General features: G+C 47.2%; 1 protein-coding gene across 1 annotated transcript in view; it reads left to right on the top strand.

The window, feature by feature from the left end:
- LOC133970813 (BAH and coiled-coil domain-containing protein 1) overlaps positions 1–26,305 on the top strand; it is a 67,171-nt gene that overhangs the window by 10,093 nt on the left and 30,773 nt on the right. The window contains exon 3 of the mRNA XM_062407870.1: positions 22,991–23,173. Within this exon, the coding sequence (XP_062263854.1) occupies positions 22,991–23,173 (183 nt within the window). The remainder of the gene's footprint in view (positions 1–22,990; positions 23,174–26,305) is intronic.

Below are 26,305 nucleotides of genomic sequence, written 5' to 3'. Positions count from 1 at the left end.
TCACACACACCTACGCGCAACTATGAATGTCTGTACGTGGGTTTCATGCACACCTTAAGTGTAGCTAGGATGCAGAACCATAAATGAATTTGGCTTGACATTTAAGTAGAGCTACGCGGTTGTTCCTGTGCAGCCCTTCCTCTCTGCTCTCCTGTTTGTCTCTTGTTTCTCCATATTCTCTCGATTCTGAGCATCCCCCCCTAGTTTTCGCTTGGCTGACTATGATCCACGAATGTGGAAGGCAGGTTGGGAGGGCCGGGAGTGAGAGCAGATAAACTCAAGTAATGGGCCACGATTCGGTGACTGTCAGCGGTGCAGCGGGCGGTGGTGACACGCGGTACCAAACAATGAGGTGTGCTGCTAAATATATGCGGAGATTTGCCATTAAATATACATGCAGTATGCCTCTCAAGGATGTGTCAGCCCTTTTGTGAGAAAACAAAGATTAGCATCAGGAATTCCATTTTAATAAGTCTCTCGGGACGATCCAACCAGCTGCCTCGTCCTCAATCCAAAGGGGACTTGTTGCTCTCTCTCTCTTTCTTATTTTTCTTCTTGCACTCTTTCTCGTATGGATTTCTTGTGCTTGAATATCACAAAACATTTTTCCTCCTGTATTCAATTTAGTTGTCAAATCACTTTGTTTTAGCACACAGATTCTTTAATGATCATGTTCTCGCTTTAAGATCCATATCCATACCATGTCCACTTCTCCCTGTGGTCCTCCCCCCTTTTCCTTTACATTCAATGTCCTCCCTGTTTCTGTCCCATTATCTCACTACCTCCCTCTGATTTTTTTTTCTTCTCATTTGGTCCCCTCTGCCTGGTGTGACCACTAGGCTACACTGCCTCCTCTCTCTGATACTGTATGTGTCCCGAGGATCTGGGGCAAGTGACTGGCTCCTCAGCAACAGATGTGTGTTTGTCTGCCGGTGCCGCATGCATTAGCTTTCTCCGCTAGCCATGTACGACCACTGACCTACCCCGTGGTGGATGTGGGGGAGGGGGGGCGGACTGGGGTGGGTTTGTGTGTTTGCACAATAAAGGGACAGACAGACAGAGAGAAAGAGAGAACGACAACGGACAAGACTAGATGCACACTGTCACATGCTGTCATACACTTACTGGTGCATTGCACGCAGATGCAATACAAAGGCAGACACGCACGCACGCACACATACACACGCACACAAACACAAACACACACACACACGTCATCCACACTCACACATCTTGCTTCCCAGGAGGCCGTGGGGCCAGTGGGACAGAGCAAGCTCGAGAGTCTGGTTCGTCTGTTTACATCTAATTATAGAAATAGGACTATTTCTGCAACTGCTGCGCCGGCTTTTTTATATTCTTACGAGAGAAAGAGAGGGAGAGAGAGAGAGAGAGAGAGAGAGAGAGAGAGAGAGAGAGAGAAAGAGAGAGAAAGAGAGAGAAAGAGAGAGAAAGAGAGAGTAAAGTGAGTGCGAGTAAAATAAAAAAAAAGGTTGGACAGCCTTTTCTCACAATGGTGAACGGTTATCTCATCCACTCAGCGCTGCTACAGTCGGCAGGCTCACAGTACAGTACAACAGGAGACGGGGGGGAGGGGTGAGTGTCTTGTATTGTAAGCCCTCTCATCCTCATGTAACATGAATGTGCAAATTTAAGAGAAGCAAGTAATGGCAAACAAGGCGATGTATTTTTTCCTCATTACATTTAGTTGACAATCGCCCCGATATAAAAAAAGAAGAATCATTTCCTCGCCTTGACCCCGCAGAAAATGCTGTGCATCATAACAGTCAAAACAAAAGGAGGAAAGATTTGATGCTGGGGATTAGCGTTGAATAAAATGTATCTAGTATTAACGGGACAGGGCCAGTGCGGTGGTTAATCCTCAAGCTTGGTGGCTGATATCCAGCTGAGTGGCTGTTGTTAGCCAGTGGGGCCTGGAGGGAGGTGGGGTCTGTCGGGGAGCAGTTTGGTTGCCTCGTGAGGCCAGGTGAGAGCCTGAGCGGGGGCAGGTCTGTGCTGCGTCTACAGGCCCGGCAGGTTGCAGCCTCTTGCAGGTGTTTTACTAAAGAGCCCCCAAGGCCAAACGCAAAGCCTGCTGCGTGCAACCTGAGCCAGGTGCTTCCCATCCCCCACCCGAATACATAAACCGCTCAATAATGGCAGCGTGGGCTTGCCTACACTCCTCCCCACCCCCCCCCCCTTAACTCTGAGACATGGCAGGTAAATTAATTGGCCGCGAGTATGTAACGTGTATACCGAGATAAAGGTGTGCTGTCTGGCCGAGGCGTAGCGTAACGGCCGTAATGATGGCTCCATTGTGTTGATGTTGAGGGGGTAGTTAGCGGCACAGCCAGCGGGGCCCTCGCTGGAGGGCGGGATAGCCTCTGATTAATCGTGGAGAATGCTTTGAAGTGACACCCAAGTGCACCGGCTCACAGGCTAATAGCAACCATCAGTATGGCTCCCTCTTCCTCAGTCTTCATTAATTAATGTTTCCCCGGCGCTATCTCCCACCCTCCCCTCACACGCCTGCCTCATCCTCAGAGGGCCCTCAGCTTTTTTTATTTTTGCAGTTGTTTCATGATTTCGAGAGTCATTTCTCTCTGTCGTGTTGGGTAAAGTAAGAGAGAGGAGGCCTTAAGTCTCAGGTGAACTGTGGCGAGGCCTAAAGACTCGTGGGATTGATGTGGCACAAGTGGGACATGACAGGGAACCATTCCCAGGATCCATTTTGATCTCCCGTACTGACAGACAAGCTACAGCTCTGTGTGTGTCTGTGTGTGTGTGTGTGTGTGTGAGTTGAGGAAGCTGGGGCGGGGAGGCAGGGTCTGGTCTGTCAGCTGTTGGAGTACAGTAAACTATTAGCGGTGGGAGCAGGCCGTGTTTCCAGTGAAGAATTAGAACCACTTCTAATTGCAGTGAGGTTGGGCTATGATTACATGCTGGCTAATGCACTGACAGACCTCTCACTTGGCTGGCTCTCAGAATGCTGCTGAAATGGCTGAATGCCTTTTGGTTATACAGCATAATGGAAGGGTGTGTGTGTTATTGTATGTCTGTGTGTGTGTTTGTGTGCGTGCGTGTGTGTGTATGTGTGTTTTCTGTGAGTGGGTGTCTGCCTGTGTGATTGCCCTTGCTCGTAAGAGTGGGTTCCTGTGTTTTTGTGCGTTATGCATTCCGTTTGCATTGTGTGTTGGTTCGTGTGTATGTATTTTCCATGCGATAGCTGTGTTCTGCTTGTTTCTTGAGTGCCTGTCGTTATTTGTAGTGCAGACAACTTTTCTTTTCCTAAATCAAAACTCAGCTGGCGCAACTGTCTCGGAGCGTTGAGGGAGAAGAAGTGTTTTTGTGTGCTTGGAGTTTTTGTGCATGCATGTGTTCTATTTGTTGGTGTATGCCCAACGGGAAAGCGCAATCAAAGGAGCTGCGTTGTGGAGAGATTGTATGAAAGGAGTGAGAGCGGATACGAGAGTGGCAGGCAGCTGAGAGGGCAGCGTGTGGGGGTAGACGGGGGGCTGATGCAGGTGCCTAATTCTACCTCAGCCCTGAGCGGTTTATATTCCATCCATTTCTGTCTCCTGCACTTGTGCACGAGGCTGCTGCGGCGATGCAGTAAATCCACATGCTCCAGCTACAACGCTGATTAGCCGATACATATCTGTGACAGCAATCAAAATAATATCACACAACGATTGGTTTATACAGCAGTATATAGTAATCTGCTGCATAAATAAGAAGGCAACAGATTTCAGGATCTGAATTAAAAAAAATGTTTTTCTTTCGGAACAGCTTGTTCTCAGGTGTCCCAACGCCCCTGTTTACAAGAAGCTGTGGTTCAATGTTTTGCTGGCAAGTGCAGTAAATCACATCAAGTTCCCAGCATCTGTGACGACAGTTACGAGTGTGTATCGGCTGTTTCTTCATCAGGACATTCTGCCCATGTTATGTCTTTCTTTTTTAACGAGACCGAAGCAATGCAGACATCCCCGCTGTTTCTCGGGGGGGGGGGGGGGGGGGGGGGGGGGGTCAAAGGGTCAGAGACAACTTTCAAATAACGGTAACAGGAATGTTTTTGTGTGCATCGCTGTTGACGACATCCTGGGTTAGTCACGGGTCGTAGATGGGCTGGAGTGTTTCAAGGACTATTGAAGGGAATGTGTTTTCATCCGGGAGGTCAGCAGTAGACCAAGGATGGGCCTGATTGTTCACACGTGGATTTGTGAGCGGTTGTCGGGAAACGAAACAAGCATGTGTTGGGTTTATTTTGTCGATGTGGACGACGTGTCTGTGCTTCCCCCGCTAATGTGTGACAGAGCATTCAAGTATGAGGAGAGAAGTGGTCATCCGTGGTAACAGGGATTTGCCAGACCGGAGTCGTCTGCGCACATGGAAACTGGATGGATCAATACCCCTGGTATGGTGGTAAACTTTGCAGCTGCGTGGGCAGGAGAGGGTGGTTGGGCGTACTGGAACATATGATGGGGCTGCAGATGTCTCTTATATTAGAGGGTTTTTTAAGCTATAAGGTCTGCGATGTATTAAAGTCATTTTTTTGTATGTGTGGGTAAATGTGTGTATCTCCATTTGACAGATCTTCTTTCAGAAAGTGGAGCTGCTTTGAGGATCAATACTGACACACTGTCTGCACAAGTACACGCACACAAACACACACAACACACGTACACACTTTTAGGCTTACTGTCTCATCTGTCAGTTGACAGAGCTTTCTCCAGCTTCGGAGGTTCTCTTTCCAGCCAAGCAGATGGCGAACATTCAGAATGAAAGCAGATCCTAAGTCCTTTTGGATCTCCATCAATCCACCAGTCTCTGGGACTGTCCCACACAGGGCTCAAGTTTCTCCGCAATGACGGAGCCTTCCCAGCTCACCCTGGCCACCGCCTTCCTCACACAGAGCATATGTCCAGTCTAACGATAGTGCTATTTAATCTTACATCCAACATTCCGGCGCACAAACACATTTGTGCTGGGGGAAAAAAATGAGCCGCTGACAGTTGTTCCCATTGCTCACTCCTTTTCATCCCCAACAACTCAGCAGATACCTCCAAACCCAGCAGGTTGCCTCTGCTCTTCCCCATCCTTGCCCAGTGTGTGGCACCCCACTGCGCACATACAGCAAATGCTCTGAAGATCTAAATTCCCGCAGCCTCCCTCGTCTGCCTGTCCCGCTTACCTGAAGTAGCAGCCGTACCTCCCCCAGCTCTCCATCCTTTGCATTTTATGTGACAGAACAAGCGGGATTTATTTCAGCGCGTGTGCGTGCACCCTTTAACAGGGCTGGTTTGAAGGCGCGCTGCTTTCGAGCCATGCGCCACTCTTAAGTGTAAGTGATTTTATGAGATGTGCTTCTGTGTCAGTCAGGCAGGCCCCTATGCCACAACCAGAATGGTGGAGAGCAAAAGGGATGCCACCATCCGATACGCACCATCTGGGAGAGTGTGCATGAGGAAGGAAGAGAAAGTGTGTGTTCTTGTGTATGTGAGTTTGCACATATGTTTGTGTAGGTGTGTGTGTTTGTGTGCGTATAAAGCGTGAGGGGTGGTTAGCTCTGGCTATGATTTAACAAAAAGTTTGGCTTTTTGAGGGAGGCCTCACACTGCCCCTGCCCTCGTCTACTGATTCATGGGCTTGTGAAGGAAATCTCTCATTTGTCACTTTTCATCTCTTTTCTCCACGTCATCCTTTTTTCTCTCTCTCTCTCTCTTTCTCTCTCTCGGTGGATTTTTTCCCCGAAGTCTTACTCTGCTTCCAAAGAACAGAGAAGGATATGGGAGGGAAGGAGGGACAAGAAAAGGAAAGAAGCCAGGAGCGAGCTGGGCCTGTCTGAATCCGGTTAAAACCACGCTGCAGAAAAGGCGTCTCTTTGTGGATATGTTTCTGTAAATATTCACAGGTGAACGTTACGCCGGCGTGTTGACATTCCAGCTTAATGTACTTTGTTTGTGGTAAGGATGCGTGTCATTAGACCCTGTATACTTCTCTGCCTGTAAATAATTCAAAGCACTTGTTTTGGTGTGGTTCCTGCTGTACTGCTGTTCAAGCGTTATTGTTGGAAATTGAAAAAGGAAGCACTGTGCCTGAATCTGACGTGCAACACTGGGACTGTGTGTGCAGAGCATTTCTAGCCACAGGAACAAATACGCCAAGGTTTGCTGCTAATACCTGCTAGCCAGTACATTTCTGCACTGAGGTCATATTCAGGTCAACTGCAGTCTGGAGCCTTACCGTGTGTGTTTGTGTGCTTGTGAGTGTGTGCTCGCCCTGTGTTTGTGTGCCGGCGTGCACCTCACTCACATTTAGGTGCTAGCTATAAATCTGCCTCACCCCTTCCGGGCCCGCCGTGTCCTGCGGGAGCGGTTGGGGTTTCACCATTTTTTCAAAGTGGTGGTAGGGAGGGTGAGGCGAGGGAGGGAGAGAGAGAGAGCAAAGGGTTAGAGGGGAAGAGAGATAAATTAGGGAGGGGGCTTAATGAGAGCCCTGGCTCACATGATTATGGGACTGGCTGATAGAAATCAGGATTTTTCTCAAAGAAGTCAATTAACCCCCTCCCCCCTTCCCTAATTATGCATGGATTGCTCCGCTGGCTCTTTACTGATAGGGCTGCTCAGCTCCGCTCAATATGCAGACTCATGCTGCTGGAGTCCACAAAGGGTTGTGTGTGTTGTTGGAAGCATTTGTCAAGCTTTTTTTTGTTGAATCGGTCCGCTTTAAACTCTGGGTTTTTCAAAGCCATTACTTAACCCAACCCACCTCATCTTCCTTGACACCTCACAGAGGGCCAGTACCACGCAGGGCCAGGAGGGGGCTCCACCCCATGAGGCCCCTCGGTCATTAGTGCATCATAGCCTAGATGATGGCTTGACTTTGTGGTCAGAGTAAATAAGCAGTGTTGTAGAATGTCAACATGACCAGGCAGCTCCTTCACAGCCCTCGGTGTTGACATCTGTTCTCTTATCTAAGGAGTGCAAAGCCCAGCCCCACAATAGAACAGTGCCAGAGCAAATACAGTCAGGAGATAGAAACCACAAGTCCACTAACACACATTCACATGGACTGCAACGGAATGAGTTGCATGGTGCTACCAGTCAAAGCTGAGGCTGCTGCTGCCGACACATCGCAACAATCATAACCGATAATACGACACCGTGCAGCAAGTAGTACCTTTGAGTTTTGGTTTCAGTGTGGGCTAATAATACTACCAGGCTCCCTCGTGTTCATGTGAGCTCAGAAAAATAATGGAATGTTTAGGATCCCAGTAATCTGGGTGAAGGACCTGGACTTGACTCAACACACTGTTCAACCTGGCGTGCGAAGGAGAGCAGTCTGACTGTCATGAGACGAGCTCTGCCTGCAGGCTTACGTGAAGGAGACTCTGGAAGCTGCAGCTGCGACTATCGCTGTGTGTGTGTGTGTCTCTAAGCGGAGAGAAAGAAAAACAGTAGCAAAGGAGAGAGGGCACAGAAAGAAAGATCACCGTAGTTTGCTTTTCAAACCTTTGTTTAAGTACCTGTGTCACATTTGCTATTTTTCTGTGTCAAAACATTTCACTAGACCTTCTTCCCCTCATTGCCTCACATCATCCTAATAACTCTTCTTTATTTTCCCTCCCCTGCCTCTCCCCGTCCCCCTCTGCCTCCCGCTCTCGCTACATTATGGCCCCTGCCAGATCTAGACCGAAGCGTTGGCTTCCACTGGCTTTGCGATAACCTGCTGAAAGCTGTTGCTCTCACCCCTGAACACGAGGAGCTTGTCCTGCGCTTCATCTTCCTTGTGCTTCCTCTGTTTAAATCCACTGCAAAGACTCGTTGCCTTCCGTCCGCAGATTCCCAAAACCATTTCACCGCTCGGGGCCAATCACGTAGCCGCAGAGCCTTTCTGGCCCAACGCGAAGGTGCTGACATGTTTTATGACCGACAGAGCGAAGCGTATATTAAAGAAAAATAAGAAAAGCCAACATGTACGCTCGTAGGCACACTGTTCAAAGCGGGTTTAATGGTTGCTCTGGGACTCTGGGTCTTTATTTGAGACCCAAAACACAGCCACTAGTGCTATTGAACATGTCCAGTTAGAAAATATACGATTTTAATTTTCATCCCACTAACATGTGCGTATGTGTAAGCTTGTGGAATTTTTGCGTCTTTTTCAGCGAGTGTGTAACTGTGCGTGTGTGTCTGTTTGTTTGAGGATGTGCTGTGGCAAACCAAAAAGAGCAGCTGCAACACATCTGTTGACTTCGATCAGATGGTGCAAGCCTCTTGTTACCCCACTAGGCCTCCCTCCTCCTAGCTGCCATTTCTCAATATGACCTACAGACCAATGAAGAATGTGTGTGTGTCTATGTGTGAGTCAGGGGGTGTAACATGCGATTGCCCACCTGTCCAGCTGCCTAGATGTGATCACTGCAAAGGGAGATGGACAACTGCAATGGAAGCTATGCAGCCAACCAACCGGACAGACAAGCCATGAGCTGTTGATCAAGATAATACAGCAACCCCCCATCCCTCCATCCCTCCAGCCCCACCCGTCCCCCACACCACTCCCTCTGTCTCCCTGCTTTGACCTTGGATTGTGCCTTTTCTGCTCAGCTGGAAGAGAGGAAAAGCTTTTTTTTTTTTATGGCTGCCCTGCTCTAGGTCACACTTCATCTGTTTGCGTTCGGATGGAGATGACCTTCTCTCCTCTGTGCAGATTGCAGGAAATGCTCCTAATTTTACTCGTCTCTGCTCAAGTGTGTTGCTGCAGATGTCGAGCAGACCCCGGCAGCGGCATTCCATGGATGACCAGTGTCAGCGGTCAGGAGACATAACTCAGCTTTAAGGCCCAGTTTGTCACTTGCATTTCATATAAGAATTCACTGTGTGATTTGGCTGACCTTGCGCACATCGCAGTCTGCCACAGTTGGAAAGAAGTAACGGTATGGCCCAACTGGAGTACTGTCCTTATGGGCTAGGATAGGTTTGCGGCAATAGAAGTCAAGGGGATGCACATGTGATTGTACAGCGTGTTCTTTACAAGGTAATACTGTATATCATTAAGCCTTGGATACTTGGTGCCTCCCCCGACCACGTCTGTGGGTTATCGGAACAGAAAGCTTGCATTTGTCTTGGCTAAACGCTGCAAGAATGAAACTCCTTTGTTCCCCTTGTGAACCAATGGCAAATTATATTCAGGGCTGCAGAGAGACCTTGGACTGGCTGGCTGGCACAGCGGCTCTCGCCTCCGTTATCTGCACTGTTCTGTCTCTGCGCCTCTGACAGGACACATCAGACGGAGAGAAGCCAGAGCAGGGGGCTGCCTTCTGTTTCTCTCACACGCATCACTCCAGGACTTTTATCATATTACAGGCTAGTCAGAGAGACCGCAAAGGACGACAGCGAGCAGCCTCCTCGCCCAGGCCGGTCAAGTCCACTGCTGCTCCCGGTGACCTAAAGGAGGCGCTGGGCCACAGATGGCAGAGGGAGTGAGAGAGGATGGGAGCACAAGAGAGAACAGGACATTCCTACAAGCCCTGGTTGCCACTTGGATGCTGGGATGCTGATTTATGGGCGGTTCTGACAGAGGGAGGGGTCAACCTGTGACTCCCCACAAAACAAGACGTTCATTACCCACCTAGGCCTCAGGAAGACCGACAGACGAACGAGAGCGGAGAAACAGAGCGGGTGAGGGAGGGGAAAGTGTTTTTTAAAAAGCTGAAAAATGAAGAGAAAGTGTTTCCATTTTAAAGCATGCGCATGATGGCAACTGAGGTAAGAGAGTGAGGTGATGAGAGAGGACAGAAATATGGAGCTGAGCAGCAGGGGGAAGGCGGGATGATGGAGCGGGTGTGAGGATGGAAGGGGGAAACTGAGAAGGGGAATGAGTGATGGGGCTTGAAGGAGCAAGGGGGTGAGGAGGGGATGAAAGTGAAAAAGGGAGGAAAGCAGGCAAAATGGCCCCGTTGAATGGAGCTGCTTGCAGATTTATGTGGTGTTGTGGGTATCGTTATACATCCAGAGGAGAGCCGCAAGCAACGTGATGCCTATGGGGTTTATCTGTGTATATTTTGCACCACACTTGTGTTCGGCCTCCTCACGCCGCTCATGTCTCCTCCAAGGCAAAGTTACTTCAGCAGAACACACTTGCCTATGGTGAGGTAACATCCACCCACGTCCACACTCCACTTTTTCCAAAGCCTATCTATCGAGCACCGCTGGTTGAGAGAAGAGAGGTTTAGACCACCCAGGAACGGGTAGTCAAAGGGCTGCTTTGATGTGGCACACGCATATGTGCAGTGCATGGGTGCAATCTCTGCTAAAACACACTCACAAAACACGGTTTTACTGCCTCCTGTGCGGCACCATTACTCCTCGTCACCAGGGGTGGCGGGACGCTCAAAGAGAGAGGGAGGGAGGTAGAGGCAGCCACCTCCTGTGCCAGGCAGTGCCAGGCTGAAAGGCTGGAGCCGTATGGTCACCCAGAGGGTGGGGGAAACCTGCCCAGTCTAACCACAGCTCAATTAACCAATTAAGTTCAAAAGTTAACAGGGGACCAATTAGAGAAAAGAGCTCTGAGCTTGTGTTTTAACCCCCCCGCCACACACACACACACACACAAACACACTACCTGGCCTGTCTGCGTCCCTGACCTCGCTGGCTGAGCTAAGGCTTTGGCTGAAACATGGCACGCAATCTGCCTTTACTCACCCATCCGTCCTCATGGCCAGGAAATAAAACCAATGGATTTAGACGGATCAGTCATCAGCTGTAAAACAAACCAGATCCAGAGCATTCCATGTGATGTTTCCAGTGGAACAGGACAATCATGAAAATCGTATTCTTTTTTTGGATTTTATCGTGAGATTGAGAGACCTGTGAGAGAATATTCAAAAGTGGAGGACACTAGTCATATCTAACGTGGCTATTTCCTGTTCGCCCCCTCGTATTTGTTCCAGCAGATGGGTTTTAATGGATGCCAAATGGGAGGTTTAGTGCCTCGCTATTGGCTTGTTGGAGTCTCTTTTTTAACACCATCATAATAAATGACTTGTGTTCAGGACTCGAGGCTACAGCGCGCTCCTCTCGTTGATAACATGCCCGGGGCAGAGAGTGTTTGTAACTAACCACTAAAAGTACACATTTTATTCCTGTGTTCATGAGGAGGAAGGGGGGAGCTATATTGTCTGCTGTACCACCAATAAAAGATATGTGGGCCGTATGACACAATTGTAGTGGGGCTGCTTTGAGCCCCGGAGCCAAATGCAGTGTGTTCGGAATCAGGTTGACAGCTAGATAGAGAGAGAGAGGTGAGAAATCCCTCTTTGACTCCGCTCATTCTCCAGCAGGGATGTCTTTGCGCTTTGATTTCTTTTTCGGGGTGTATTTGAAGGCTGTGACAATTTTAAGTTCTTGCACGGTTGATTAGCGGTGTGTGTGTGTCTGTGTGTCTGTGTGTGTGTGTGTGTGTGTGTATGAGAATGAGGAAGAGGAAGAGGGTGAGAGAAGTCTTGGATGTCAGGATGCAGTTTGAAGGGTGAAGTACTCCCCTGTTATATGCAAGGCCCTGGAGGATTCCTCCCTCCTCTTCCTCTCTTCCTCCTCTTCCTCCCTCCGTCTTCGCCCCCTTACACTCATCCCTTCCTCTGTGAGACTCACAATGCTGGGAAGAAATGTGTCATTAACAGGGGAGACCAAAATAATGTTTATGGGCTCAAGCAGCACTGAAATCATTTTCCATATCGGTGCAACTGCATGGGCCCTGTGGGGGAGTAAATCTGATTTTCTCCTCTCCGTGCCAATGGGAAACATCATGGGAAAGAAAACAGATTGGATTGTTGGAGAGATGGCCTGACGCAGCTGTGGGCGGCTCTTTGAGTGTTTGGGTGTGTTGCTGTATGTGTGCGTGTGTGTGTGTGTGTGTGTGTTTATGTGTGTGTGTGTGTGTGTGTGTGTGTGTGTGTGTGTGTGTGTGTGTGTGTGTGTGTGTGTGTGTGTGTGTGTGTGTGTGTGTGTGTGTGTGTGTGTGTGTGTGTGTGTGTCATGAGACAACTAGTGGTAGAGGCAGAGAAAGCTAAATAAAAATGTGGATGTTTAGCGTTTGTGTATGTGTGGATGAGAGAACGAGATGGATGAGCCCCGCTATGGTAATCACAATTTCATGCCTCAGGAATAAAAAGCCGGGACTCAACAAATGGCCCTGGAACGCTCTTGTGTAACAATGGGTCAGTTAACAAGCACACTCACCGAAGTTTGGACAGATAACAAATGGTTCTCCTTGAGGAGTGTAGAGCTCCCCTGTATACAAAGAATAAAGTGCCTCTGGCCCTGCAAGTTCTCAGCAAAATGTCGAGCATTTATTTGCCGTTCCATAAGAACCCCTTTCATTTTTATGTGAACCAAATGACCAAAAAAAGTGACTGCTGCTGCAGGTCACATGGAGGTTGGGCTGGGGGGCGATTAAAGTAAAATGCCGATGGAAATTACCAGGTGGCGCTTGGAGAGAAAACGCTTTATAACGTCCAGTCCAAGCAAAGCCATCACGTGCACTTTGCATTTCATCATCAACATTTAAGTTCTCAGAGACAGAACAGAGAGGAGGGAATGTAAGAAACTGAAAGCAGAGCTTGGTTATGTTGAGCGTTGACACCGCTTTCCTTGTGTCTGCTATTAAAATGTGTGTTGTGGGCGTAGGGAATGTGAGTGTGCATGTGTGGGTGGGAGTAAAAAGGAAGGTAATGGGCCTTGAGCTCATTTGTCCTGGCCTGGTCCCGATGCTGTTTCACATCTATCCTCCCACCTCCTGTGTCCCAGCCTGGAATGCCGGCATGTTCTCCACAGATGAGGCCCAGTGACTCAGCAGCACACGGCCGCACTTTCACACGGATCACAGCGAGGACACCTAAACAAGTCCCAGATCTTTCCCTCAACCATTTGTCTAGCCATCAACGTCAAGGTGACTTAATGTCCAGTTTCCTTTATAATCTATCGGTTATGCGGAACTTGAACCGTGGGCCTTGTCCCCTGCTTTACTTCTCACCTCTTCACCCTTAGCCTTACCCCAGCTGCTTCATCTCACCGTTTCACCTTCAACCACACCACTCAAACCTATTAGCCAGCTCTTACTTTAGCTGCCTTCAGACGTGCATGGCACCCCAGATTATCAACTAACCTTCACCACGTGTCAACCCAAATCTCTGAGTTAGAGGCTCTGGACTTTCTGCAGAGTTTCTGAGCGGAGACTCTACTGCTGGGTTGTTCAAATTTGATAGTCAATTTCTTGAGAAATTCCAGACTTAATTGAATGGACATTCTCCTTATTTAATGTCTGAAAATGGCTTTAGACAATCTGAGGTCTTATCATCTCTTAAAGTGAAAAACACCTCCTCTTTAGTTAGTGTGCCTGAGTTTTTGCAGACTCTTGCACTAATAATGAAAGAGGAAGAGAAGAGATGCATGATCTTTGACATTGCTCCACCTCAGCCACAGTATACAACAAAATACCCCTCAGACGTTTTTGTCCTGTCTGTTTTCAGCATCGCAGTCTGTGTGGATCCATGGTTGTTTTCAGGCTCCTTGCCAAATTGGGACAAGCCAGTTGGACTAATTTGTTTAGGATTAGAATCTCTTATCCCTATCATGTCAACTTGTATTTGTATAAACAGCTGGGTGAAGTGGGCGGCGTGTTCTGGCTGACCTCCCTTATGTGCAAATCGCTCCCGCAAGGAAACTTAATTCAACTTGAAATAATTCCCACAATAAATTATTCCCGATGGCACAAGACACACAGAGGTAGATGTTATATTCATTTACATATATACACGGGCGGTTGATGTCGTGGGTGGGAGTGACTGGTTTGTTGTTGGGAGTAGAGAAAGGGTGAGGTGTGGGAGAGAAAGGCGTGGGACTGAAGGTTGGCAGGGAGAAGGAGGAGAGGAGGGAGTCCTCAATCTTCACCGTCTCCACCTGCTCAATCCTTCCTATCCACTTCCTCTCAACGTTCTCCAGCCCGTTCTCCATCTCGCTGAGCATTTCTAAACAGGCGCGGCCTGGTTGAGTGGAAGCTTGTCTTTTCATGGTTTCTTTCTGGATCGGGACCTCCTTCAGTTTGTGAACTTTCTCCTTTTGAGCGTCATTTCATCGGTTCTCCTTCCTTCAGTCGGACTAATCACCTGCTGCAGCCTCGCCTCCAGCGTCTCACACACTGCCTGACTCTTCTTCTGCTCCCTCTCTTTGACCGTGAGCATAGCCAGGCTGTAAGTACGAGTTTTTACAAGGTTTCACCTATGACGAGTTCATCCGTTTTTTTGGGGCTCATCCTCAAGCATCCTCTGGCCGATCTTGACCTGCTCATTCACAGCCTGGTTTTCCTCGTCTGCCTCGCTCAACCTTTTTTCAGACTCAGTCGACTCCTGATGCAGATTTGCCTCCAGACTCTCACACTGAAATTCAGTGAGCTCTGCTAAGTGTAGGCTCTGCTGCGTGCCTGCCGTTTCTTGGTCGTTATAGATAATCTTTCTCTTTCAGCTGGTCCTGGAGCTGCTCAAGCGGCTCCTTCATGGATGAGTTTCCTTCTCTTAGGTGATGGCTCTTAGGAGTTTGGCTCTGAGGCTCTTCACGATGTTGTGTTGCTGCTTTGACCTTTGACGAACAAATTGTGATCAGGTCATCCATGAGTCCAAAGCTGCGTTCAGCCCTGCACTGAACTCTACAGATACTCTGCAGGACGTGCATGTGTGAACACAAATGTCTGAGTGTGAGGCTCCACCAATTCTGCAGACTTTCTCCGCCTGGCCTCCAAGTATCAAGTCCGTAGAATTTCAGAAGAATCCTATTGGGGAATACAGCAAAGGATAGGGATAGACACAAAAAGGAAAAGAAGAAGTTTGTGGTGATAAAAATTGACAAAATTGTTGGGGTGATAAACACAGTTTCTTATCTCCACAGTGGATTAAATACTTCACTTCCTGCTGCTCCAACCCCCCCAAACCTCCCCCCCCGGTAAACTCCGTAGCAAATTCTCAGAATTTTACCTGCAGGTCATGTCTGAAAATGGCTCAAGTGAATGTTTGTGCCAGATGTAATGATATTCCCTCCGAGCATTCCTTAGATATCCCATTCACAGTAATTGGGATTCACTGTGACCTTTACCTTTGACCTCCAGGCATCAACATGTAATCAGTTCATCTTCGAGGCCAAGTGACCATTTGTGCCAAACCTGAAGAACTTCTCTCAGGCCAATCTTAAGAAATCACGTTCAAGAGGGCAAAAATGTGTTTTATGAAGTCACAGTGACCTATACCTTAGACCACCAACTTCTAATCAGTTAGTCCTTGAGTCCAAGGGAATGTTTGTGCCCGACGTGAAAGGATTCCCTATAGGCGTTCCAGAGATATCTCATTTACAAGGAAAAACATTTGCCCTGTGTGGTCACAGTGACGTACGGACGCTCGACAACCCAAAAACATATGCTATCGTGGAGGCTTAGAAAATCCCAATGCCCCATTTTTTTTCTAACTGCCATCGCTTCAATCACAAGTAAGTGGCTGACCACGAAGCCACTCTGCAAACACACGCTGGCAACTTCGGCGAGACCACCACCATAGGCGCACACAATCACACACACACACACACAGACACGGAGGCTCACATATGCTCGGCGACACACACTCCCACACACTCACTGCTGCTCTTTCACTCTCAAAGTTTCTCACAGCTCCCCGCACTTATCTACTCTTCTCGTCTAAACTCTCGCCCTTTACCCCTCCTCTGGATGTTGCCCTGCAGCGCGAGCCAATCGCTCTCTCTCTCTCACTCTCTCTCTCCCTTCCTGCATCCATCCTTCCAGCTGCTTCTCCCGCTCCCTTTTCCACTTTTCCGCTCACCCCCTCACTGACCACATCCACTAAACTCACTCCACAGGCACGCAGTGTGGAGAGTGTCGGAGGCGTGCGCTGCTGGCACTTTCCCCCACCCCTGCACTGGGCCCGGCTCCAGGACTGGACCGCCTCGCTCTCTGTCTCTTTCTCTCTCTCTCTCTCTCTCTCTCTCTCTCTCTCTCTCTCTCTCTCTCTCGCTCGCTCACTCAGCATGCTTCTGATCAGACCAGCCTCCTGCTCTCAGCCCCGCCGTCCAACCACCCACAGACCCGAAAAGATAGAGTCAGGGAAAGGAGTTTGGAAAGCAGAGGGGGGGCGAAGCAACCAAAACAAAACACACACACCCCCCGCCCACCCCCCCAAAAAGCGACAGTTGTTTCTGAAGTTAGTAGGAATTTGGCTACCAGTTGCGCTAATGTTTTCAAGATGACTTTGACTGTTTGAAGGAAATCCCCCCACTTTAGTAGCCATTTGAAATTCCTTCTGTGTTTTATTGAGAGGAAGTAGGCGCTGGGTTTAGTCAGCGGCCCTTCAGGGTAGCGTGTTCAGTCTGTCTGGGGCCACTGGTGTGTGCGGCTGCCCAATCCACTCTAGCTTCCCCTTCGTTACTGGAAAGGGTCTCAAAGCCTAGGTTGTGTGTTTATAAGTGGATATGTGTGTGGAAAGTCTGGCGTGCTTCTTCGTCTTCGTGTTCTTGGGCGTCTGAATTCGCGGGCAGAACATGCCACTGCATCACTAGGAAAGTCTGATGAGACAGACACTGAAGTGAGAGTGAAACTCTCCTACCAACAGACATCCTGCTCAATATGTTTGTACTGGGTAAGTAAACGTTCAGAATTTCTCTTTGTCTTCAGTGTCTGCTGAGTCAAATTTCGGAGACTCGCCTCCAACACAGAGATTCTTCAGGGCTCGGATTTGAAGACTTGTGGGAAATCAGTCATCTTCTCCTCACACATGTTCTTGTGTCTTGTATTTCTGTGTCAGAGCTACTTCTCTAACCAGCTGCTGGATTTTAAGCTGCCCTTGGAATAACTAAACGTTTTCTTTTTTTGATCGCTTAACTCGTGGGGACATTAGAATAGACATTGAATTTATGTAAGACAAAAAGGAAAGGAGGATGTGTTTTTGCCTGCGGACGTGACAGATTGAGAGTGTGTGTATGTATGTGTGTGTGTTTGTGCGTGAGCTTGTTCAGGGTGTGTTGTGAGGAGCTACAGAGGCTGGCTTCCTTATGGCACTGACCACTTACTGTACAACCTCAGCTGCCTTGTGCTCACTGACTCCTTCTGTGACAGGAGGTCTTATACACTATTGGTGTGTGTGTTTGTGTGTGTGTGTGTGTGTGTGCGTTTTATCTCCTGGTATTTCTACTTCTTCTATCCTCCCTCCTCTCCGGTGCCTGCTGATAACTGAGCTGTGGAGAACAGGTTGATGCAGTCACACCTGCAATTTTCTCTCTGTCTTTCCTCTCCTCTTGTCACCATCACTCTCATCTCTCGTAGTCTGTCTGGTGTCCTTGTCTAGACGACACGTCCATCCGTCCCTTCGGGTCTCCAGATAAGACGGAGTGCTGAAGACTACCTATTGGCTCGTTTTACGAGAGCAGACAGGGAAATATGAAGCACGGTGAAATAATTGTGCATTATCTTCTCGTGGACAATAGGTAAAGTCATAGATCTGTGTGTGTATGTGCACGTTCAAGCGCACGGGTGCATGCGGATAGGTGTGTATTTCTGGAGGAGGAAATTTTGGTCTGATTCCCAGCATTCAAAAGAACAAAGTGTTGTTGGTGGGTGCTCGTTGTGTTCTCAGCTTTTTTTCTCTTCTTCCCATCATTTCTTGGCCCACACTTCGATGAATCCCTTTACATCCCATTATTGTGTGATTTCTTGTTAAGACACCAAGCAACCACTCACCGCTGTTAGTGGTGTTAATTCTGTCTGCTATTTTGAGATCCTGTCTCAGTCTTTCTCCCCAGATTACAAGTCCATGTTAGTTCTTGTATTTCTAAACAGGACATTTTAGAGGTTTTTATTCCAAGTCAAACATAGTACAATTCAGTCTAGTTTTAGTCTAGACCAAGAATGAGCAGCGTAGTCAAACTTTAGCTTCTTGCATAGACATTTTTATTTAATTATGGAATGACTCAGTAACTCAGATGCAATTTGATTGAATCACGTTAGAACCAGAAGAGGCCACGGACAGCAGCACAGCGCTAAAATCCTACACTCATGATCTTGATTTTTGTCAGGACCTTTAAGGACTTTTTAAAATGTTCAGGCCTTAGTGGTAAAGTTTAACACTAGCATGTGCTAAACAAAGTAGAATGTAACATAGAATATCAAATACTAAACTAAGCACTGCCCAGAGAACGACTTTATTGAAGCCAGAAATGATAATTTGCATACTAAGTCATGCATTTTAATAACCAGTAGATAAGTACAGATAAACATGTCAGGTCTTTCAAAATTGTCAAGACCTGAACTGTTTATGGCAATTTCATTTGTTTGTGGTTTACCATGGCATTGTTTAATGCACTTAAAGGGATAGTTCAACCAAAAATGAAAAATTCACTCATTATCTACTCACCACTTTGCTGATGGAGGGGTAGGGGAAGTGTCTGAATCCACAAAACACACCTCAAGAGCGTTGCAGCCAAATCCAATATTGAATTGAAGTACCCGGTGACCAATTCAGTGGTCATAATTTACTTCAATTGTATTGGATTCTGCTGCAACGCTGTTTAAACTCCAAAAGTGTGTTGTGGACTCAAACACTTCACCCTCCCCTCCATCAGCATAGTGGGGAGTAGATGATGAGTGATTTTTCATTTCCCTTCCATTATCCCTTTAAGCAATGTGAGGTGCTAATAGATAATATTACAACACTGCCTTGAGTCGTTGTGCTTAATGTGGCTATAAAAGTATGTTATTGAACATCTTAATGGTAGGTTACCTGAATTTCTGTGCGTTGCGCCTCGAGGCGTCTGTCCAGGTTTGTGGTTTTGTAGCCGCAGGTCTTCTCTCCTGACAATACTACACATTCAGGGTTTTTTTCTCTCTCGGTAGCATTCATTTGAAGTAGGTCCAAATGTTAACCTGTTTGGTTGCTGTCATGTTCTTTTCCCTTCACAGTTTGTTATATGAGGTCCTCCAGCCATAGGGTTTATGTGCATAGCTAAGTACAGTCTCCCCAGTTTCTCCAGTATGTTCATTCCAGTGCAAAGACATGTGAAGTGCAGTCTTTTAAGGACGTTTATATCACTACATTTCATGTTGGTGTATAGTGGATTTTTGATAGGTGCTGTCTCCTCATTGTCTCCTTAGTCAGAGAACTAAAGTTGTTGAGGAGCATATTAAAAAGATTTCTGTCTAGAAATGCACAGTAGGCTTTACGTTTGAAAACAACTTTGTCAGTGAAGGTGTTAGCGTGGGATGTTTAAATACAGGGAAGAAGGTGGGGTTCCCCAATCCCAGTGCTCCCATCTCTTTTAATTCTCTAATAGGATTAATCTTCATCGCTGTCAGGGATCGGCGCCTATTAGGATGCACATGACCCGATTTTCTTAAGAGCCCATCCAAGTGCAAGGCTGGCACCACTTAAGCACTAGAGAAATAAATAAACAGGGTTTTCAAGAAATAAACAACAACACAGGGGTACAAGAAAGCACACAAGGAGGCATGGATCCATGTCACCATTTGATAAGCTGCTAAATAAACAGTGATGGTGAGGCAGGTGCTGTCACATCCCGGACCTTTGCTCCACGTCTTTGCTGTGCGCCCCGACTGTAACCGCCCCAGCACTGAGGGAGACCAGACCTCTTTTACAGCCTGTGTGTTTTGTTACCAACACCTCAGATTCATAAAGCTTTCAATAGGTTCAGGGAGAGCATCATATAAACTCAGCGTGAGTAGTGGCGGTGCAGTGGTATGAGGACCCCCGGGCAAACTGTAAGAGACAGACAAGAGATTTGAGAAGAATCTAGCTCAGCAGGAGGCAAACAGTGGACACAACACAGGGAGGGGTCATTTAGTGTGAGTGACAGGTTGAGGAGGCAACAAACAGCAAGTGTAACAGTGGTGAGGGCCAATGCTTTCTACCGCCACCAGGGAAGGTATGTCCTCACCCCGTCTGTAAGGGGTTTGTAAGCTTGTTTGTTTGTTTGTAAACAGAGTATGCAAAAAAACGACTGGACGATTATCACCAAACAAGATCCAGAATATGTTTTTCCCCTCTTTCTTTAACATTGTGAGATAAGGTGGGGTTTTGTTTTAACACTTCATGCATCTTGATGAAAATCAGACATGTTGAGTAGACATATTTTATGAGCGGATTCAAATCATCATCCCTCTCCTCTCCTTGTCTTTCTGGCACAGGCTTCCTCTCCCCTCTTGGTGTGTGAAGAGGGGCTTTTGCGGCCTCTCCCTGTCACTCTATGTCTCTCCCACCCTTTCTCTCCCACCCTTTCTCTCTCTCTCTCTCTCTCTCTCTCTCTCTCTCTCTCTCCCTCTCTCTCTCTCTGGGGCATGGCTGCTAATAATGCAGGGGGATTAGCTGATTTATGTGAGCCGGGGTTCCTGGGGGCGACGCACAGGAAGACGACGCTGACGAGTGAGCAATGTGCAGGGCGGTGGCATACAGGAGCTTTGGGTGTCTGGATGATGGGGGCTGGATTTGTGCCCAGTGAGCATGCTGGCCATAATCCCTCCTCCTCCCTCGACCCCCAGCCTGCACTCCACAGGGCTGTGCCAGGAGCGCTCCGCAGGGACAGGGGTGATAGGAGGTGGCAGCGGAGAAGCAAGGAGGGGAAAGGGACGGACAGTGTAGCATGTCATCAGGCTAACTCACAATGCCTCACCACCTACATGTACAATGTTGCTACAGAAACAGATTTTATGGGGCTGGAGGTATTTTTAAACGTATTTCAGGCCCTCGTCATTTTGGTCTGGTTTATTCTGCAAATGTTTGAAATGGTAGTTACCTCTGTCAGGGAGGTTATGTTTGTTTGCCAGTGAATTGGCAGGATTATGCCCAAAAAAATACTGGATGGATTTCCATGAAACTTGGTGGAAGAATGTGGTAGGGGTCAGGAAAGAAGCCATTTGGTTTCGGTTCAGATCCGGATCAGGGGGCTGATCCTCTTCAACATTGTGAGAGAGCATTTTCCACATTTTCACTGATATCTCAGAGAATAGTTCATGGATCGAGATGCATGTTTAGGGGACTAAACTTATTTGTGTTGACAATTGGCTGCAGATCAAAATAAATACCTGAATGTGGTGGATTTAAATCCGGTTTCATAAGGGAACTGTTGGGCCAGAGCAGAGGTGTTCTCTCTCAGTGCCAGTCTGGTTTGTTTCTGTTCTGTATTTTTATCCAAAAAGTAGACAAATTTTCATAGATTTTGTAGAATCTGATTCAAAAAGTTGCATGTTGACATAACTCATGAAAAAATAAGGTAATTTTTTTAGTGTGTGACCAACTTGTTTCACTGCAGGTTTTAAGGTAGTTTTCACTTTTGGGTTCCGTTAGGTTGGGGATTGTGGGGGATTTCCGCCTGTCTGGGGCTGTGGTGCAAAGTGTGAAAGGTGTGTCTGTATGATGTGTGTGTGTGAGCATATCCCTGCCTATTTCTTTGTGTAAAGTGTGTGTGTGTGTGTATGGGTGTGTGTGTGTATATATATGCGTGCCTCTGCATGCTCCCGCGCTCTGGCCCTTGAGCCATAGCCTATGCTGTGCAGGAGCAGGCAGCAGACTGATGGGTTTATCCCCGCTGTCTGCCCTGTGGATGTGCTCACTCACTGCCTGGCTGATTAAGACTTCCACAAGATTGTTCTCCCACTCCCAGAAAAGGATCGATTCATGTTTGGGCTGATTCATGCTTAAAGAAAGTCTAATCATCACACAGCGTTCCATGTTAGATCTGCTTGTCATCGGGTGCTGATAATGAATTTTTGCCATGTTGCTCTCCCCCCAACGTTTTCACAGCTAGCTCTGCGTGCACAATAATGTGTGTTTGTGCAAGTATGTGCATGTGAGATCTCATCCAGGCATCTTCATACATATGCATGATTGTTCACGGCAGTGTGACTTGGGGGAAATGAATGTGCAAAGAGCCGGGCACCTGGGCCCCTCGCTCAAGTGCACTGGCGGGCGCGTAATGGGAACGCAATTTAAGCAGTGGTTAATCAGTGTGTTTTCTCCAGCTTGCCCAGTAATGCATAATAGACAATCAGCCCCCAGTCACACAGGCGTTGCTACGAATGGTCAATTACTCATCATAGTCTTGTTAAACACATAGTTCAGCCAGCCAGGGACAGATTGCTCTGCTGGTGCCATCATTATGGTAAAGAACAAAGCAACACAATGCTATGTGTCAGGAAGAAAAGAGGGACAGAGGGAGGGAAATAGGAGAAAATGAGGGTTGGGGAAGAGGCTCATTGAGATGGCACCAAGAAATGGAGAGAGGAGAGAAGAAAGCGCCTCGGCGACAAAGCAGAGGTGGCGAGGAGAGGGAGCAAAACACCAAAGAAGAGGACAGGATTGTCAGAGTCATGTCGAGAGAAAGCAAGAATGAAAGAGAGACGGAGAGGAGGTGAAATGGAGCAGAGCAATGAGAGAGATTGAGGGCATGAAAGTGAGAGATGGAGAGCATAAGATAATGGAGGGAGGGAGAGAAATTGAGAAAGGGACACTGGGGAGCGGGAGCAAAAGTGTGTGAGAGCGAGAGGGAGAGAGCCTGAGAAAGTGTGTACTCAGCTGTGAGATGAGACCTCTGTCTGCCCATGGGGAGAGAACACAAGGGGAGAGGACTCTGCTGTCAGTGAGGAGGAGGAGAGATTCACACTCTTTTCTCTCTCTCGCTCTCTTGCTTACACACACACACACACACACACACTCATTCACCTTCTCCTCTCAACAGCAATCATAATTTGCCTGGTTTAATGATTCCACCTAGAGGGCCAATGGGGTTCCGTCGTTTTACATCTACATTTAAAACCGCTGCAGTTTCTTTTCTGTTTAATTTTTGTCCTTGTTGGTCACACTCATGGTCACAGTGTACATGCTCTCCTCTGATTCTAACCACGTTTTCTCTCCTTACCTCTGTCCCACGTGGGAATGCAGGCAGTGGATTGATGGGCAATTCCTCCGCCTCCTTCATGGGGACCTTTCTGGCCAGTAGTCTGGGTTCCCCCCCTTCCCACCCGTCTCACCCCTCCCGGCCGCCCTCCTCGCCCTCCTCACCTTCCTTCCGGGGCGGACCCCACTCCGGCGCCTCGCAAATCTGGTTTCCCCATTCGCATGAAGGTACCTCAAATCACACATGTACACGCCCACAGTTCTCACCTGACCACACTGTCTGAATGAGCCGGTCACGTCTTGTACTGGCACGGAGCTTTACAGGGTGTATTGTTACTCTGATATTGTGTATTTTGGGGCCCTGTCAGGTTTCCGCCAAAGCAAAGGCTTGTAATTGTCTCGCAAGAGCAAGGCTCCCACCCTTTTATTTGTGAACCGAAATAGGCACAGGCCCAGGCCCAATAAAATTCGGGCTGGAGCACAGTGCCATGGTTTCTGGATGGGGACACAGGGTCAAAAGTTCAGCCAAGGAATCTTGCGGTATTCCATTCACGTCAGCTGGAATGCTCCGAGGCAGCACGTGCAAAGGCAGGGCAGTTAAAACATTTGTAGCGCTTTCAGCTGGTGTCTCCTTCACAGCTTAATAGGCTGGTTCCCACCCAACTCTTAGCATCACAAAACCCCGGCTATACACACACAGACCATTCACACTGCTCAGGTATTTCCGGAATTCAAATGTTAAAGGATTAGTGCTAAATGTAAAACCTATGCAACACAAACTCCATGTTCTGCTCTCATGTTAAATTTACCTGGATGCAATTTTCTTTAATTACGTGATGTAATGACCAAGCCTCCTTAGCTGCTTTCAGACATGTATGTGTGAACTCAGAGCCTCCGCAGTTTCTGCTGACTTTCGCCAGGCCCCCCCTCGTACAAATTGATTTGGGCTATTCTTGGAAAATAAACAAATACAAGACAGCTGGAAAAGAGATTTCAAAAGTGACCTGCGGGATCAAGTCTGGAGAACTGGGTCCGGACTTTACCCACAGGCCATGTTTAGCAGATTGGTTATTTCAGCTCTCTTGTATTTGTTTAACATAGCCCAGCTGTAAGCCTGCGCGGTTGGGGCAGCGGTGGATGAGGGGGTTGTTTATTTAATGGTCACTGATCAGTGGCGTCCCGGTTGCGTGATATGTTGCCAGGGCCGATTGCAGCCGAGAAGCTGTCCGTGTCACTGGATACCTCCCAGTCACCCCTACCTCCTTCACACCCCCTTTGCTCCCATGTCCTGGCCACCAGGGGTTAAGTCAGTGTCCCACGCTCCTGCGGCAGTGATAGGACGAGAAACTCTGCACCTCTTCAAATAAACACGGAGACAGGAAGACTGGGTTTGAATGGCATGTCGGCTCGGCCAGAAACATTTCCCCTCATACTCAAACTCATTTTGTAAGCATCAGTGTCCCTTTTACCTTTATAGTTTACAGGGTTTCATTGTCAGACGTTTTTCTTGTGGAAATGTAGAATAATATTAATAAGAGTGATGATGATAATGCCAAGCCTAATAAAAGTAATGGAGGTGATTATGACTGGGATTATTACTCAGTTGGCAACGGAGGCCATTATCTCTATTGCAGTTTAATTGCATATAACGCACTAAGAGCATGATTGAATCCAGACTGTTCATCAACCACATTCAGCTGTTCCCTCCTCAAGATAATTGCATATTGTCTTTTTCCTGTTTTGCATAAAAAGCAAGTCATCAAAATGAGCGGCACAATTACCCAGACTCTCGCCTCCTCTCTCCGGGTGTCAGCAGTTCCCCACCAGCAGCGGAGCAGGCGCTGGCTTGTGCGCGTGTGTATTAGTGTGTCACTCGTAACCTTAAAGACATTTTCTCTGGATTTTTCCCCCCATGCCTCATTTTGCAAGTGTGTTTTGAAAGCTTGCATGCAAAGCCGAGCACAGCAGTTTGTGAAATCGTCATGTCTCTGGCATATAGGCTACCTGTCACGGTGTAGAATGTCTTGTCTTTATTCTGACATATTTGTCACAGATTTCTGTAATAAAATCTACAATGTATCAAGGAAATATAACAAATGATCTCGCTAGTCACTTACTAATCAGTCACTTAATTTGGATAAACACTTAACTAGTTTTCTGTGAGCGCATGGAGCATGCTAGATCACAATTAGCACATTTTATTTGCTTATTTTAATTATTATTGGAGAACACATAAATCATTTTTTTCATAAAATAACTTTGGCATTAAAAAGAGCCAATTCAAATCTTAATAAGCCCCTTAAGTTAATTATTGCGTGAAGGCACCAAATATGTCTCAAAGGGCTGTGCACAAAAATCGACTTATAATAAACAACAATATCGAAAAACATAAAAATATAATTATTATAATATAGTAAAACATAATTAAAATGTCATTATATTTTTTAAGTTTATAATCAAATACAACGATATACATTTGTCTGTAAATAAAACCTGTGTATATCTGCACATAGGTATGATGCAAATCATGTTTTGAGTTTGGAGTCAGTCGACCAAGCCGTCATGTGCAGGAAGCCAGTGTAATGAAATAAGGACAGTGGTAACATGATCAGGTTTTCCAGTCTTGATTTATATCCCATCAGCAGTGATTGTGCAAGTTTCAATCTGCTAATGGTTGATTTAGTCGAGACAGGGAGAACAAAAGGTGTCACTACTAAGTCCAGATGTAAATACAAATGCACACTCTTTGTGATATCCTCTTTAATATTTAGGTCTGGATCAAATAAGTGACACTGACTTCTAAATCTAAAGTTTTATGTAATTATGGGTTCAGCTAAGTGTAGACTTAGATCATTGAGTTTGTTCTTAATCTGCTTCGGATCAATACCAAATGTTTTCAGTTCCCTCAGCATTTAAGAAGAACTGAGTTAAGGTGTTAGTTAAAGTGACTTAACTAGTAGACCTTTATGTCCTCCAGGGTTGGTCCCCTCTGGTTGTATACCTGTCAGTTCATGGTCAGGGTAAACGCAGCATGGAAAGCAAAGTAGTGTAGAACGTCATGCTATCCAAGAAATATGTGACATATGCTCATTCTTTATTTAAGCAAATGAATGGCAAGTCAGTGACAAGCCATCACGACAAGTCATGACAACCCATGGATAATGATAACAGTCTTTGGGGCAGTTTGGGTTCCCAACAAGCAGCTTTCAAAGCACCACATTCGGTCAGAGACTATGTTATGCAGGCACGTTTTTGTGGCGAGCAGGATAATGGCCAAGAAGCTGAAACCTCAGTTAGAAGGAGCTTTATGAAGGAGTGCCTTGTTGCCACTGCAGAGCCTCCTCCACTGGACAAAGTAAA

Source organism: Platichthys flesus, chromosome 16 (genome assembly GCF_949316205.1).
Source record: "Platichthys flesus chromosome 16, fPlaFle2.1, whole genome shotgun sequence".
Lineage (NCBI taxonomy): Eukaryota > Metazoa > Chordata > Actinopteri > Pleuronectiformes > Pleuronectidae > Platichthys > Platichthys flesus.
This window is presented reverse-complemented; position numbering and strand designations above follow the sequence as displayed.